We start from the raw sequence: 15081 nt of genomic DNA on the forward strand, positions 1-15081 counted from the left end.
ATAAAAAATATAACGATAATTTCCCTAGTAGATTCACCCTGCTGTCAAAATAAAAAACCGTCCAAGTGCGATCCGGACTCATGCTTCTAGGGTTCCGTACATAAGTCCGACTCACGCTTGACTGCACATTTCTAATAGGTTTTCCAGTCATCTATAGGTAAAGAACTATATTGTGTATTTTTTCCAAAATTTTAGACCCTGTAGTTTCGGAGATAAAGGGGTGGGGGAATGGTCATTTTCTTAACTAACTTATCGAACCTATGTATTTTAAAACTATAAAAAAACATGTTCCTCTTTAGGTCACTAATTTACATATGTTTACCAAATTTCAACTTAATTGGTCCAGTAGTTTCCGAGAAAATAGGCTGTGACAGACGGACAGACAGACAGACGCACGAGTGATCCAGCGCTGCGCGCTCATTCATTCTTCCGTGAGTGATCCTATAGGTAAGGGTTCCGTTTTTTCCTTTTGAGGTACGGAACCCTAAAAATATATAATTTGAATATCAAATTCTGTCAGCTTCTCTCTGACACGGGACAAAGCATACGAAACTTTAGTCAGTTCAATGAGGTAAATGAGAAAATAACAACATTTTTTATCATCTTACCTTTGCAGTCATCCGGTAGAATGCATTTGTCGTTGTCGTCTTTTATGTATCCACGTTTACATACGCATCCTACGTCCTGCCCTATCATCAAACATCCCGGGATCCCGTTTGGAGTCTTGCACGTTGGCGGACAAGGCGGGGGGAATGCCTTTATCACCGCATTGGGATCTCCATTACAGCTGACGTCGTTACCTTCTGCAATGATGCAATTAAATGATCAGTTACCACAGTACATTCGGGTATTATATTTCTCAAGTAGCGACCCGCCCCGGCTTCGCACGGGTTAACAAATTATTAAACCTTCCTCGGAAAACCGCATGAAAATCTCTTTAGTAGTTTTTGAGTTTATCGCGAACAAACACACAAACAGACAAACGCGGCGGTGGACTTTGTTTTATAAGGTGTAGTGATAACACCTCATTATTGGATCATAAATTATGCATGTAACGTTGTTTGTAAGTATTTTTATATTAAATAAATCAACACGCTTATGTAAAATCTTATGAGCCTGCCTTCTTCGGGTTTTAGAATTAATAAGGGATTTCTACTACGACAGGATATCTTAAACTGTTATGCTACCTAATTAGTTTCCAGCAAAGAAACAAACAAAATGCGAAATGTGACTGTATATAAATGCAAATTAATATGTGAGTAGATTTTTTGAAGTGAAAACTTCTTTAGCGGCGCTGTGCACTTTTTGTGATGGGGAAAAAATGTTAAACTCGCGATAGTGTAAGACGCTTCGTAAGAAGGACACGTGACCTGATCGAAAAAATGTTATAATGTCATTGAGTTTTCACTTCTGCCGGCACTCCCGGAGTGCAACCCGTTGTTTTTTTTTAATGCAAAGTATTGTCAATTTATTTGTACAACAGACACTTACTGGGACAATCCTTTATTTTCGTGCATATTCCCCTTGGCCCTGATAAAACGTATCCTTTCTTACATTCGCATCCGTTTATAATGCATACTCTAGGGCAGATGTTTGGGTTTGGCACAGAGCATGTTGGTCTGCAAGACTGATGCGAAGCACATTTTTTCCTGATTGCGTTTGGGTCAGAACAAGGTTGATTGATGGCTGAAAAATAAAAAATCTAGTTATCATGTATGAAGGTAATGGAGTAAATAAGAATGTACGACACTGATTGTCAGAAAATAGTACATTTCGATGCTAGTGCGGAAGGTATGTCATTACTTCACGAGTACCGAGATATCTTGCCACGAGCCGCAGGCGAGTGGCAAGACTCGGGACGAGTGAAGAATGACATTTCCGCACGTGTATCGAACGACGTTTTTTAATACAGTTGCGAAAAAATAAGAAAAACATTGTTAATCGTACACTAAACAAAAGTGGTAACAGTGACAGCTCGGTTAGACGTCGTCTTTAAGTATATTATATCTATGGGCGTTTGGCAGCTATTCCGTTCCATTCAGTCAATTAAGAACGGAATTTTCAATATTGAATATTAAAAAATAAACGTCGGAATTTTCAATATTGAATATTAAAAAATAAACGTGTTATAATGATGAAGAGGTAAGTAATTAAATGTGAAATATGTAATATTTTTCGTATTCTTACATTAACGGTAGGTTTTTATGCTGATTACGACGTTTAAAGGAAACTAATATTAACACTCATCAATAAGTAGTCGTGAATTGGAACAAGTATAAATTTAAAAAAATTGGAAAAGTAAAAAGCACTAGTTCGAGATAACCAACTTTCCGCACGCTAAACAGCTACGTAAAGTAGCAATTTTTGAGCAACTGTATTAAAAAAAATATTGTCGTAGAGTCATTCCCAATGTTTACAACTACCATTATACAAGAATCGTGTAATAGTCGGTTTTATATTCATAAGTTGTCAGTGGTATTTACATATACTGATTTAGGTATTTATGTGTTCAATTCTTGTTTGGGTAGGTCAGTATAGAGAATATCCATTTTTGTCCGCCCGATAATCTTATATCTAATTACTACTTAGTTTAGTTTTTATTTTATACTTTTATAATAATTTGGTTATTGAATTACTCACGACATTCATTTTCTGGGATGCAAACTCCATCACTATCTCTCCTAAGTAGGCCTTTTCTACAAATACAGCCTCCCGGACAGGAGTCGGTAACTTTCGGGCAAGCTATGTGTCTGCCTATATCTCGGCAGTATTGTGGCTTACAATAACCGGCTTTGCAGTTAATCCAAATTTCATCATTAGGGCATAATATTAATGGATCTGAAAGTTAGTAAAGACGTTAATTTTGTATCAATAAATAGGGTAAGCTGGGTACAAATGAAACCCGATGTAAATACAAAATAAATTTCGGATCTGTTTATGGAGCGGGTTTCAAACAACTGAAATCAACACTGTGTCAAAGGGCGCGTTAAATAAAATTTTACAACTTGTAAAATTTTGCTAATTTTAATTCTTATGATTCTTTTGGCACGATTCGGAATTCAGCATATCTACAAAGTTTTCTTATTTTCTTGTTTTCTTATTCAAGAGTACGTTATGTATAGTCGCGCCCTGTTGATGACCGACCATTGACACCAATTGGCCGTGTTACGTCTAGCTTGTGTAGGGCCTGCCTTACAAAGTGTCGAATAGTGATCGTAGTGACTTTGAAATATGAGCTCAATAATCTGTCAACGCTATAGTTCTCACTTGGCGAAGAATTCGTGTTTTGTTGTCCACCAGTCGACCCTGTCGCATGCGCGTCATTGGTGGTCGAGCCCGTGTCGCGCCTAGGTCTTGTCCTGTCTGTCTTACACGGCGCCTCCGTAGTAGTGGTAGTGGCGTTGACTAGGAAAACAAAAGATGAGTAAATGTTGAATGTATCTTACTATTATCTACACAGTCAAAATAAAGATCTATTTTAAGATACCTTTTTAAGTCGGTGCAAAATACACCAAATAAAAAAATGCATTATGTAAAAGATTTGTAACAAGTTAAGTTAAAGAAATTAATATATACATACATAGGCATTATTAAGTAACTATTATCTACTACATATTCAAGTACGTAGTCTTTATGACTTCAAGCTTAATAAGTGTGAAGTAATACTAATCAATCAATCTGGCGAGGATTTTTTACTCAAAACTTCCTCCCTTCTAGACTGAATAAAAATGCAGACTATACACTGAAAACACACACCCCATTCATATAAAAGCAAGGCATTCAGTTTAATAGTGACGTTTGGAGCACACATAATAATTTCTTTCCTTTTGTCCTCGTCGTTGTCCGTTCAAAAATAAAAGCAAATGAAAAAATTATCGGATTAAATACGGCAGATGGGAAAGTATTTAACAGCTCTAGCCAGGCGTTAGGGCGCGGGTTAAAATCTCGTTATGGACGATTAATTGACTCCAATATCTCAATGGGGGGAGCCACTATCTTGGCATATAAATTGAAAATAATTAACATAATTTTGATCCTTACCACATTTTTCAGGTTTTATGCATAATCCACCGGGCTTCGAAAGTATATATCCGCTTTTGCATTTGCAACCAAGTCGGCATATTGCAGGGCAAAATACAGCACTCTTTCCACAGGTGGGTTCACATAGCGAGACACAACTACTTATTTGGGCATTAGGATCTCCGTTGCATCCGAGTTTATCTAAAACAAGGAAGCGTAGGTAATTTATACTTACAAATAAAATAAAACAAAAATAAAAATAGCCGTTATTTCCCTGAAAAGTATAGATACATATTAACTTATTTAACGTATAAAACTAAAAACCAAATTAAAATTAAAAACTAAAATTAGGTGGTAAACTATTGGTTTATTACGTGGGAATCATCCATTTCTGGACGAAGGCCTCGTCCATTTCATGCCAGTCGTTCCTGTTTATACTTACACTTAAGCAAAGCAATCCCGGGCTAACTAGCATGGAAGCATGTCAAATTGGCACATGAAAATCCATACGATTTCATTTTTATCATCACCCTAAGTCGCCAGTTTCCATATGGTTGACAGTAAGTTTAATAATTATAAAAAAATATTAACGAGTTGAAACAGGGGTCCCTTTGTTTCCCATAAAGTTTTAAGACTTGTATGTCATAATGTATTGTTTGTCATAAAACTGAAACCGTTACTTTCAAGATTTTCGTAAGGTTATTCTATAGATAGGTTAGGTTAGGTAAGGTTTGTTTTTAGGCAATCCTGGGAAGTTACGCGTTTCTGAGAAAAACCAATTAGTATGACTACATAACGAAAATTCGGGCAAAAAATACATTATAAAATAAATAAATATTGGTGGACATCTTACACACACAGATCAACCTAGCCCCAAACTAAGCAAAGCTTGTACTATGGGCGCTATATACATAGAAAACACCCATGACTCGGGAACAAATATTAGTGTTCATCACACAAATAAATGCCCTTACTGGGATTCGAACCCAGGACCATTGGCTTCTCAGGCAGGGTCACTAACCCACTAGGCCAGACCGGTCGTCTATGACTATGTCTATGACTATGGGGGGTTTATGACTTAAAACTATTTGGGAAACAATAGAGACCCGTCGAAACAGCGATATACTAGTTACCTGGACATTTTTCGGGCCTTACACATTTTCCATCCGGATTCAGAACGAATCCAGGTCTGCATTGGCAACCTTCTTTGAGACAGGCTCTGGGACAAATGGCAGTGGTAGGCCTGGCGCAAGTAGCTGGACACGGATTTGGACACTCCACTTTTTCCGCGTATAAGTCCCCGTTGCAAGGAACCGCTGAAATCAAAAGTTTGGCTTATTGTTAGTGTAAAACGAAAATAATATTAAGTACAGTCGCTATCCGATATTACGGAGCGGCTAAGATGTTCATAATTATCTGAACATTGTTAAGGCGTGAGAGTGCGTAATCAGATATTTTTGAGCACCTCGGCCGCTCCCATATAGAGTATGTTCGGAAAGAGAAGAGTCGTGGAATGTATTGGGCCCCATACATTCTATGACTCTTCTCTTTCTGCACAGACTTTCTATTTGAATGCGACTGTACATAGTGTACATATTGCTTTAACCAAAATCCAACGGATCGTGGCTACGTCTCTTAATTTATTATAATAACTATCACTCATACATATAATATCATGATAACTCACGGCAATCGACTGGATCAAGGCATTGACCAGTAACTATGTCCCATACATAGCCTTTCTTGCAGTCGCATCCATTGTATTCACAAAGCCGTGCAGCGTTACACTTAGGAGGGTTCTTGTAGTCAGTGCATTGTCTTCCACAGTGATTACCACATCCAGATGTAGCGTTGAAGTCATTTCTGCAGCTTGCTGCAAAGTCATAAATATATTAATTTGGGGAATGACTGACTGCCGTATTCAAACTTCAAGATATTCACAAGAGACGACACGTACTAGATCCATTCTAGATACGTTATAGTTTAGATATCAACTAGTTCTCTTTTGCAGCGCAATTCGGGCAACCAATGTCACTTTTACGTTAGATAGAGTAAGATATCTATTAGATGTGAATTAGATCTCTAAGTCATATCCTGTGGAAATCGTTCAAGTGTATCTCCACAATCGCGCAAATGTCAAATTTGACAGGTTAGATCTTAAACATATCGTTATCGTATCTTGGTGATGTCTAATAGATGTCTATTTCATAATCCGAATCGGGCCTTGAGTCTTTATGGCATTAGATACTGCTGAAAATCCTTAATAGACTATCTTAGCGATTTCCCGAATGCATCCGTAAGGATTCCAAGGTCAGTTAAATTGACAATCTATTCCCAAGTTCTTACACAATTTTTAGGGTTCCGTACCCAAACGGTAAAACGGGACCCTATTACTAAGACTTCGCTGTCCGTCCGTCCGTCTGTCCGTCTGTCTGTCACCAGGCTGTATCTCACGAACCGTGATAGCTAGACAGTTGTGTTGCCGCTATAACAACAAATACTAAAAACAGAAAAAAATAAAGATTTAAGTGGGGCTCCCATACAGCAAACGTGATTTTTGACCAAAGTTAAGCAACGTCGGGCGTGGCGTGGTCAGTACTTGGATGGGTGACCGTTTTCTTTTTGCATTTTTTCCCGTTTTTTTTTGCTTTATGGTACGGAACCCTTCGTGCGCGAGTCCGACTCGCACTTGCCCGGTTTTTAGAAAAGTTTCTGATATCTTAACCAACCCAGAGATACCTAACTAAATTAGTAACTTGACTTTTATTTATCTCTGTAACTAATTTGACGTATGAAAACATATTAACCAATACTTACGGCACTTTCGCTTTGGAATGCAGACGTTGTTACTGTCCCTTACGTAGTTATTGGCACAAACGCATCCGCCGTCGCACGGTCCAAAAATGCCCGGACAGCCGATAGGAAAGCCGAGCTGATCGCACCTCAGTGCTATGCAGAGGGCGAGTACACAATCAACCCATTGCTCGTTAACTGGGCACTTGGGATCTGTAAAGTAATTAATTATTAGCTTATTTTTAGGGTTCCGTACCTCAAAATGAAAAAACGGAACCCTTGTGCCTTGTGGGATCACTCGTGCGTCTGGCTGTCCCTCTGTGACAGCCTATTTTCTCCGAAACTACTGAACCAATTAAAGTTGAAATTTGGTACACATGTAAGTCTGTGACCAAAGACAAACATGTAACCTAAATAAATGACTTTTAAACATAGGGGGCACTTTTGGGGGGTAAATGAGTCAAAAAAAATTTTTTTTGTAAACTATATCCTGTTATATATCAAATGAAAGAGCTCATTGTGAGAATCTGAAACCTATTTTTTTATAATTAAATTAAATTTTCTCCAATATGCTCGGAAATGTTCACCTTACTGTAGCAAAAATAGTACGGGAAGTTCTTCGTTAATGTCAAACTCTAACTAAAAAACATCAAACTATCGCTGTCCTGTTCTAGGGGACGGGAAGTAAAAAAACACTACAGTAATAACTTATTACTGTATTGTTTTTTACTTTTTAATAATAAAAAACGCAAACAGCCAATTATTATTGCCGCGAGCCGCTTCTACACGATCCGATCAGCTATCATTTCACGTGTATGATCGTGCGAATACTGCTTAATAAAATCAAAGATTATTTTTATATTTTTTTTAAATCTCATCCGTGTTCATAAAGCTTACATACTCGTAGTTTGTAAAAGGACTTTCTCATTTCAAACATAGACAAAGAGAATCATACTATCTTTGTCTTACACTAGTACTAGCACCCAAAAGAAAAGGATGGGTGTAGTTTTCCTGGTTCTTACTGACTGAAAAGTTGGTTTGACAAACTATATTGCGCAATTATATTGAATGAACGAATATTGAATGGTACTGAATGGCAGAATAAGTTTGTGCCTTTAACTTTTAAAAATTAATTAAAGAGGGAAATTGTTTTTGACATTTTGGATGTGAAGGTTTGATTTGAGTGATGCTTGATGCTTAAATAATAATTATTTTAGCTTATTTCCTCGCATGTTTGGAGAAAAGCACTATATATGCCTCGGCAGGAATAGCAATTCGTGGATTCGTCTTCTTTGTCGGACTCCGCTTCGCGTCGTCCGACAAAATCGAAACTCATCCACGAATTGCCCTTTCCCGGCCTCTGCAATAATGTACTATAGTTTTTGATCCGACCCTTACGGGTCTTTAAGAGAGACATTTCACTCACGTTTCACATAAAAAAAAAAGATTTTTAAAAATTGTGTACTTACCGTAATTCATTCTTTGACAAGTTTTTACAGATTTTTTGTTACATATAAATATGATATTGATCCTTCAAAGCGTTTTGTTTACTGTTTGTGCTAATGGCGCTCTACACGGAACTTTGCGTAATATTCCCTATTTACAGTTCAACTAAATTTCTAGTTGATGTGCCTACTATCCTTATCGTGGCAACTTTTGGTCGGTTGAGTTCAGCAAAAGTACCTAGAGGGTTTTGTTTCTTTTTAATTCGTAAACCTTTTTTCAGGCATGTCTTTGTTAATGGCATGTCGATGAATACTTACTGACACATTTTCCTCTCTTATCTCTCACTAGTCCCTTCTTGCACCTGCAGCCGGGCCTACAAGCTTGGATGCACGATTTTCCTGGTGGGCACTTCGGCGTAATGCAGGGATCGTACACTTCGTTCGAAGGACAGAGATCACCTGCACAAAACATGTGTATTATGTATAAATACTGATGTTTTTCGAGTACCTAATGGGGCCCACTGATTAACAGTCCGCCGCACGGTATCGGCCTGTCTGTTCGGAACTATCAAAATTTTGTCCTAACTGACAGGCCGATACCGTCCGGCGGACTGTTAATCAGTGGGCCTCTTTAGTCCTATATTTATGTATGTACTCGTACCTACGACGTTGTAAGTGTCTACTTGTGTTATTCTTAAGCTCATCTCAAGCAATAAAACAATAAAAATAAAAGCTCAAGCAATAAAAGATAAAGTAGGTAATGTCGATACCTTCAGTATGATCTATACTTATAAAGGCACTACAAAGAGTATGGCTGGTGATTAAAATTTCATCCTATATAAAAGTTTAATTAAATATAGATACAAATATTTATATACCTATATTTAAGTAGATTAGCTTATCGTGTGGCACAAACTAATGTAGAGTATGTTTTCAAAACGAGGAAAATAATCTACGATGATAGGACTTACGGCACTCATTCAACTTCACGCATTTGCCATCCTTCCGTCTGACTAGTCCTTCACGGCACTTGCAGCCAAGCTTGCAGATCTTGGTACAGGGGCGATCCGGTCCGTGGTTCTCGCAGGTGGGCTCGCAATGAGCGGAACACGGATCGTATACTTCGTCTTTAGGACAGATGATCTTTTCGGCTGTTGTAAATAAAATTGTCAGTCAGAAGTAGGTAATATATAGGATTTAAATAAAGTTGAAAAGTAGATTGGCTTACCATGCCGCACAAACTGATATAGGTTTGTGTTCAAAAAGAGGAATATAATCTATACGATGATAGGACTTACGGCACTCTTTCACCTTCACGCATTTGCCATCCTTCCGTCTGACTAGTCCTTCACGGCACTTGCAGCCAGGCGTGCAGATCATGGTACAGGGGCGATTCGGTCCGTGGTTCTCGCAGGTGGGCTCGCAATGAGCAGAACACTGATCGTACACTTCGTCTTTGGGGCAGATGATCTTTTCGGCTGTTGTAGACGATATTCAACAATTATAATATATATATATATATATATATATATATATATATATATATATATATAAATTACCCACAACTCAGGCCTTTTTGTGCTTACAATGAGACTAGGTCGATTCCAGTAAGATTGTCTCATAATATCAGTATTTATTTATATAATATTTAATATAATACTCACTGACGCATTTTCCGTCGTTATTTCTGATGAAACCGTCCTTGCACTTGCAGCCTGGCCTGCACACCTGGGCGCACATTTTTCCCGGCGGACACTTCGACGGTAAGCATGGGTCGTATACTTCGTTCTTAGGACAGAGTAGAGCTGCACAAAACATGTATAATTGTACATACATATATCAATTAGTTTGAAATTGAACCGGCTCTTGTTTCATAACGTGGGCGCTTGCCGTCCTAATCATGCAATGTGATGTTTTACGATTTTGGGATTTCTTATTCATTAATTACTACGGATTATCCGGCAGATTATACGTTTTTTTGTCATAATGATGCCCATTTCAGAAGCATTACTTAAGTCTCGTACAATTTAAAAAAGTCTTTAACTCTTACGAAATGACAAAAACGATTTATGGCCTTGGATTAAATTGCCATTAAGCGTGACACTCACGGCAATCTTCTAAATTGACACATCGACCGTCCTTCCTTCGCACCAATCCCTTATTGCACTTGCAACCAGCATTGCAATAGGGCAGGCAAGTTATATTGGAACCGTGCAATTCGCAAGTCTCTTCGCAGTGCGCGTTGCACTCGTCATAGTGTTCAGACGAAGGGCACGTGGGCTCTGTCGTAGAATCAAATGTTTTACTAAAATTTCTTATTCTAACGTTGGAGTTACCTATATATGTGTAAGATAAGGAAAGTTTCAAACTTGACTTGACTGAGTTCACCTTTTAGAGTTACGTAAGGTTTCAAAAAAAGAAAAATAATTCACGATAGTAGGACTTACGGCACTCTTTCACCTTCACGCATTTGCCATCCTTCCGTCTGACTAATCCTTCACGGCACTTGCACCCAGGCTTGCAGATTTTGGTACAGGGGCGATCCGGTCCGTGGTTCTCGCAGGTGGGCTCGCAATGAGCGGAACACGGATCGTATACTTCGTCTTTGGGGCAGATGGGTTTTTCGGCTGTTGTAGACGAAATTTTCAGTCAGAAAATAAATAATAAACAGGGTTTAAAAAAAAAGTTGAAAAGTAGATTGGCTTACCATGCCGCACAAACTGATATAGGTTTGTGTTCAAAAAGAGGAATATAATCTACGATGATAGGACTTACGGCACTCTTTCACCTTCACGCATTTGCCATCCTTCCGTCTGACTAGTCCTTCACGGCACTTGCAGCCAGGCGTGCAGATCTTGGTACAGGGGCGATTCGGTCCGTGGTTCTCGCAGGTGGGCTCGCAATGAGCAGAACACGGATCGTACACTTCGTCTATGGGGCAGATGGGTTTCTCGGCTGTTGTAGACGAAATTCTCAGTCAGAAAATAAATAATAAACAGGGTTTTAAAAAAAAGTTGAAAAGTGGATTTGGCTTACCATGCCGCACAAAGTACTATTCGGTAGGTATGTTTTCAAAAAAAAAGGAAAATAATCTACGATTATAGGACTTACGGCACTCTTTCAACTTCACGCATTTGCCATCCTTCCGTCTGACTACGGTAGGTATGTTTTAAAAAAAAAAAGGAAAATAATCTACGATTATAGGACTTACGGCACTCTTTCAACTTCACGCATTTGCCATCCTTCCGTCTGACTAGTCCTTCACGGCACTTGCAGCCAGGCTTGCAGATGGCGGTACACGCGCGATCCGGTCCGTGGTTCTCGCAGGTGGGCTCGCAATGAGCGGAACACGGATCGTACACTTCGTCTATGGGGCAGATGATCTTTTCGGCTGTTGTAGACGAAATTCTCGGTCAGAAAATAAATTATTTACAGGGTTTTGTAAAAAGTTGCAACTGCATTGGCTTATTACGTCGCACAAACTACTATATATGTGGTATTATCTATGAAAAGGGACCTTATTGTCGATGGCGCTTACGACTATAACTTCGATGAATAAAATACGTAGTAGGTTTAAATTGAACATTCTGGCTCATTTCGGTTCGCTCGGTCCCAATTTAGCAATTAAGTTTCTGTGAATACTGGAACATTAAATTTTCTTGTCTATCCATTGTGGAGGTCAATTATTTATGTTATGTAACGCTGATGAACTGATCAGTCATCGAGTTTAAAGGTCCCTTTGTTCTGATACATAAGTAATCTACATACAATTTTCTACATTAAACATTCTATAAACTTTTTCGCTACCTTCAATATTTAAGGGAGAAAGTAAATTATACTCAATACATAAATAAATATTATAGGACATTTTTAAATTGACTACTAAATATTCCTGCAAGGAGTAATAAGGTCTGTTTAATAAATAACATTTTAGCCTTTTTGTGAATTCATTTGAATTATTGAACTGCTTAATTAAATTAAATTAAATTATTTATATCAGAAATTAAATTTCCGTAATATATTAGTAGCTTATTATTACTCTTAACCTATGTTAGTGACTACCTATGTTATGTACTTTATTTAGATTTAATAGACATGTAGGCTACTCCAGTACTCCCAGAAAGCGCCATCTATCCTGTCTGCTACAGTGGCTAGGAGACTGTTGGCGCTGCCGCGTACGCGCCGCACCAGCGACGCCACCCGCTTGCGCATGATGGCGTGGAAGCCGTCGATGCGCGTCTCCGCGAACATACAGCTAGCGCTGCAATAGCGCGGCAGCCCCAACAGCATCCTAAAAGCGTTATTATATTGGACGCGTAGGGCGCTGTAAGTTTTTTGAGTAAAGTTGATCCATAGGCTGCAGGTGTAAAATGACTGGCAGTACGCCTTAAAAAGGGTGATTTTATTGCTAGTGCACCTTGCGAACCTACGAATCAACATATTACTTCATACTGTCAGCACCCTACGCTCCCTTTCCCATCTACGTCATCTTTTAGCGATGCGGTTACCCAGTGTCCCAAGTACTTAAATTCTCTTACTACTTTAAGAGGAGTGGCATTCAGTCTCACTGGAGGTAGCATTTGGTCGTTTAATTGGACTATTCTTCCTCTGAAAACTAGCAGCTCGATTTTAGAGACATTGTACTTGAGACCCGGGGTCTCCGCATACCGCTCACAAACACCTACTAGCGTCCTAAGGGCGTCGATCGATGGGCTTAGCAACACCATGTCGTCCGCGTAACTGATGTTATTTACGAACGTTCCATCTATTGAACATCCGACCATAGTGTTGCTAAGCTCCTCGATCAGCCGATTGCCATATAGGCTGAAGAGTCTGGGCGACGCAAGCCCCCCCCCCCGCCTGACCCCGCAATCCAACCTATACTCATCGGATAGCGAACCCGCCCACTTAACGACATTGGTTTGGTGGCCGTACCAAAACCTGAACAATTCCACCAATTCCCCGGGTAAAGACGTCTCCTCGTACAGTTTTTGCCAAAGTCTGTTATAGGACACCAGATCGAAGGCTTTCGAGAGATCAAGAAAACACGCCAAAACTGGTTTTTTTCCTGTCTGAGTATTATCGGACAGTGTGCTTAAGACAAAGGACTGCCGTCTCGGTGGATAAGCCCGGCCGAAATCCAAATTGTGCGTCATAAAGCACCGTGTGTTTTTCCAACTGTTTGTCAAGCACACTGTCCAACACCTTTGCTACAATCGTAGCCAACGAAATGGGCCTATAATTTTTAATGTCCGAGGTGTCTCCTGTACGGTTTTTAATAATTGGTACTACCACGGTTCGGTTCTCATCATGTCGCTCGGTATATAAGTATGGCTGACACAGAAGCTGAAGAACATGGCGAGTACTCTAGGTAAGTGTACCCCTGCATGCTGCAGGTGCTCAATGCTAAGGGAGTGGTGTCCTGGCGACTTCCCTCGCGTCATGTTCTTCACCACCGATGCCACCTCCTTAGCTGTAATTCTCACCAGAAGCCCCGAAGGCACACACCTCGTTGGAGGTGGGCCCCCGCAGGGCCCTAAGGGAGACTCAACCTTGAAATGCTTCTGAAACAAATCAGCTATCTCCTTAGGCTCGCTAACACCCTCTACACTCACAGGGAGGCCCGCCCTCGGTCTCAATTTATTAGTTTGCTTCCAGAAATTTTTAAAGTCATTAATCAAATAAATTTTTAATGTCATTACTTAAAAATTATAGATGTTGGTTCCATTGTACTCAATACTTCTTTTAAAATGTATATAATTATTTGATTGCCTACATGTACCCTACCTTGTTCTTACAGGGTCAACTTGGGAATAACTCCTTACAGTTACAAAGGTCACTCTCTTTATCCAAATTTTAATTGGAAATTTTAGAAATAAAATTGATAGTATAAAACTTGTCGAAGTCAGGGGTGCGAAATCTTGACTTCGGTCAAACTCGGCTCCGCTTGGCTTAGAATTGCTCCGAGCAATTATTAGGGTTGGCACCACTTGACTTCCTTTTGCGTGCACAACCACAGATAAGATAATCACTTGATTTTTGACAACCCTAAATAGCCGAAACAGATAGTGCCATATATTAGAAAGAGACAGCATCATTCGACCCTGAACTGCTGTCAAACTTCGTTTTTGTAGGAAGTTTCCTTTATGTACGGTAGTACTATTAATTATTCTGTGTCGAGGTCTGCGTGCGCCTGTTTATACTTTATACGCTGCTAGCGGGAGGCCGAGCGCGCACGCAGGCGCATGCGCACGCGCCGGTCACGCGCACGCACGCGCTACTCAACTCCCTGCTCAAGTCGCAGCCACAGTGCGATTTTGTGATTGCGATGGGGCGAGTGACAAATTGACAATGGAATGCAAGAGGATATTAGAAAGAGAGATGCCTAAGAGTACCGTGCCATAATGAATACCTGTGTTTTAGCTGTATATTGTGTTATTTCTTTATAGTGTTAATGCATTATGATGTTAATGTGTTCCAATTTGTGCCGCTTTGGCATTAGCTACAAGGTGCAATTTGTTTTGTTGTAATAATAATAATAAATAAATATGTCAGTGTCTCACGGAAGTTTTGTTATAAAAGGGACCCACTTCCAGATGACCTACAAACTTTATATTTGGTGGCAAATGTATATAGAGGAAAAAATCTGAGCAAGTGAAGGTCAATGACAATGTAATGGGAACTCTTTGGTTAGCTAATTTAATTTAAATAAGCACCACTAGCACAAACTGAGCGCTTAGCCCGAAACACGACAATATCGTTACCTGCCTCTTTATCACTCTTTCATATTTGAACAAATAACAAAATTTAAATTTTCGCGTAT

The 15081-nt window shown here is 39.4% G+C and overlaps 1 protein-coding gene across 1 annotated transcript in view; it reads right to left on the reverse strand.

The window, feature by feature from the left end:
* Positions 1-15081, reverse strand: part of LOC134672681 (zonadhesin-like) — a 70796-nt gene that overhangs the window by 44175 nt on the left and 11540 nt on the right. The window contains exons 13-23 of the mRNA XM_063530637.1: positions 11470-11649; positions 9557-9736; positions 8577-8717; positions 6838-7026; positions 5708-5893; positions 5154-5336; positions 4042-4221; positions 3268-3405; positions 2641-2838; positions 1492-1686; positions 609-800 (exon numbers count right to left, since the gene is read on the reverse strand). Of these exons, the coding sequence (XP_063386707.1) occupies positions 609-800; positions 1492-1686; positions 2641-2838; positions 3268-3405; positions 4042-4221; positions 5154-5336; positions 5708-5893; positions 6838-7026; positions 8577-8717; positions 9557-9736; positions 11470-11649 (1962 nt within the window). The remainder of the gene's footprint in view (positions 1-608; positions 801-1491; positions 1687-2640; positions 2839-3267; positions 3406-4041; positions 4222-5153; positions 5337-5707; positions 5894-6837; positions 7027-8576; positions 8718-9556; positions 9737-11469; positions 11650-15081) is intronic.

The sequence above is a fragment of the Cydia fagiglandana genome, chromosome 2 (genome assembly GCF_963556715.1).
Source record: "Cydia fagiglandana chromosome 2, ilCydFagi1.1, whole genome shotgun sequence".
Classification (NCBI taxonomy): domain Eukaryota; kingdom Metazoa; phylum Arthropoda; class Insecta; order Lepidoptera; family Tortricidae; genus Cydia; species Cydia fagiglandana.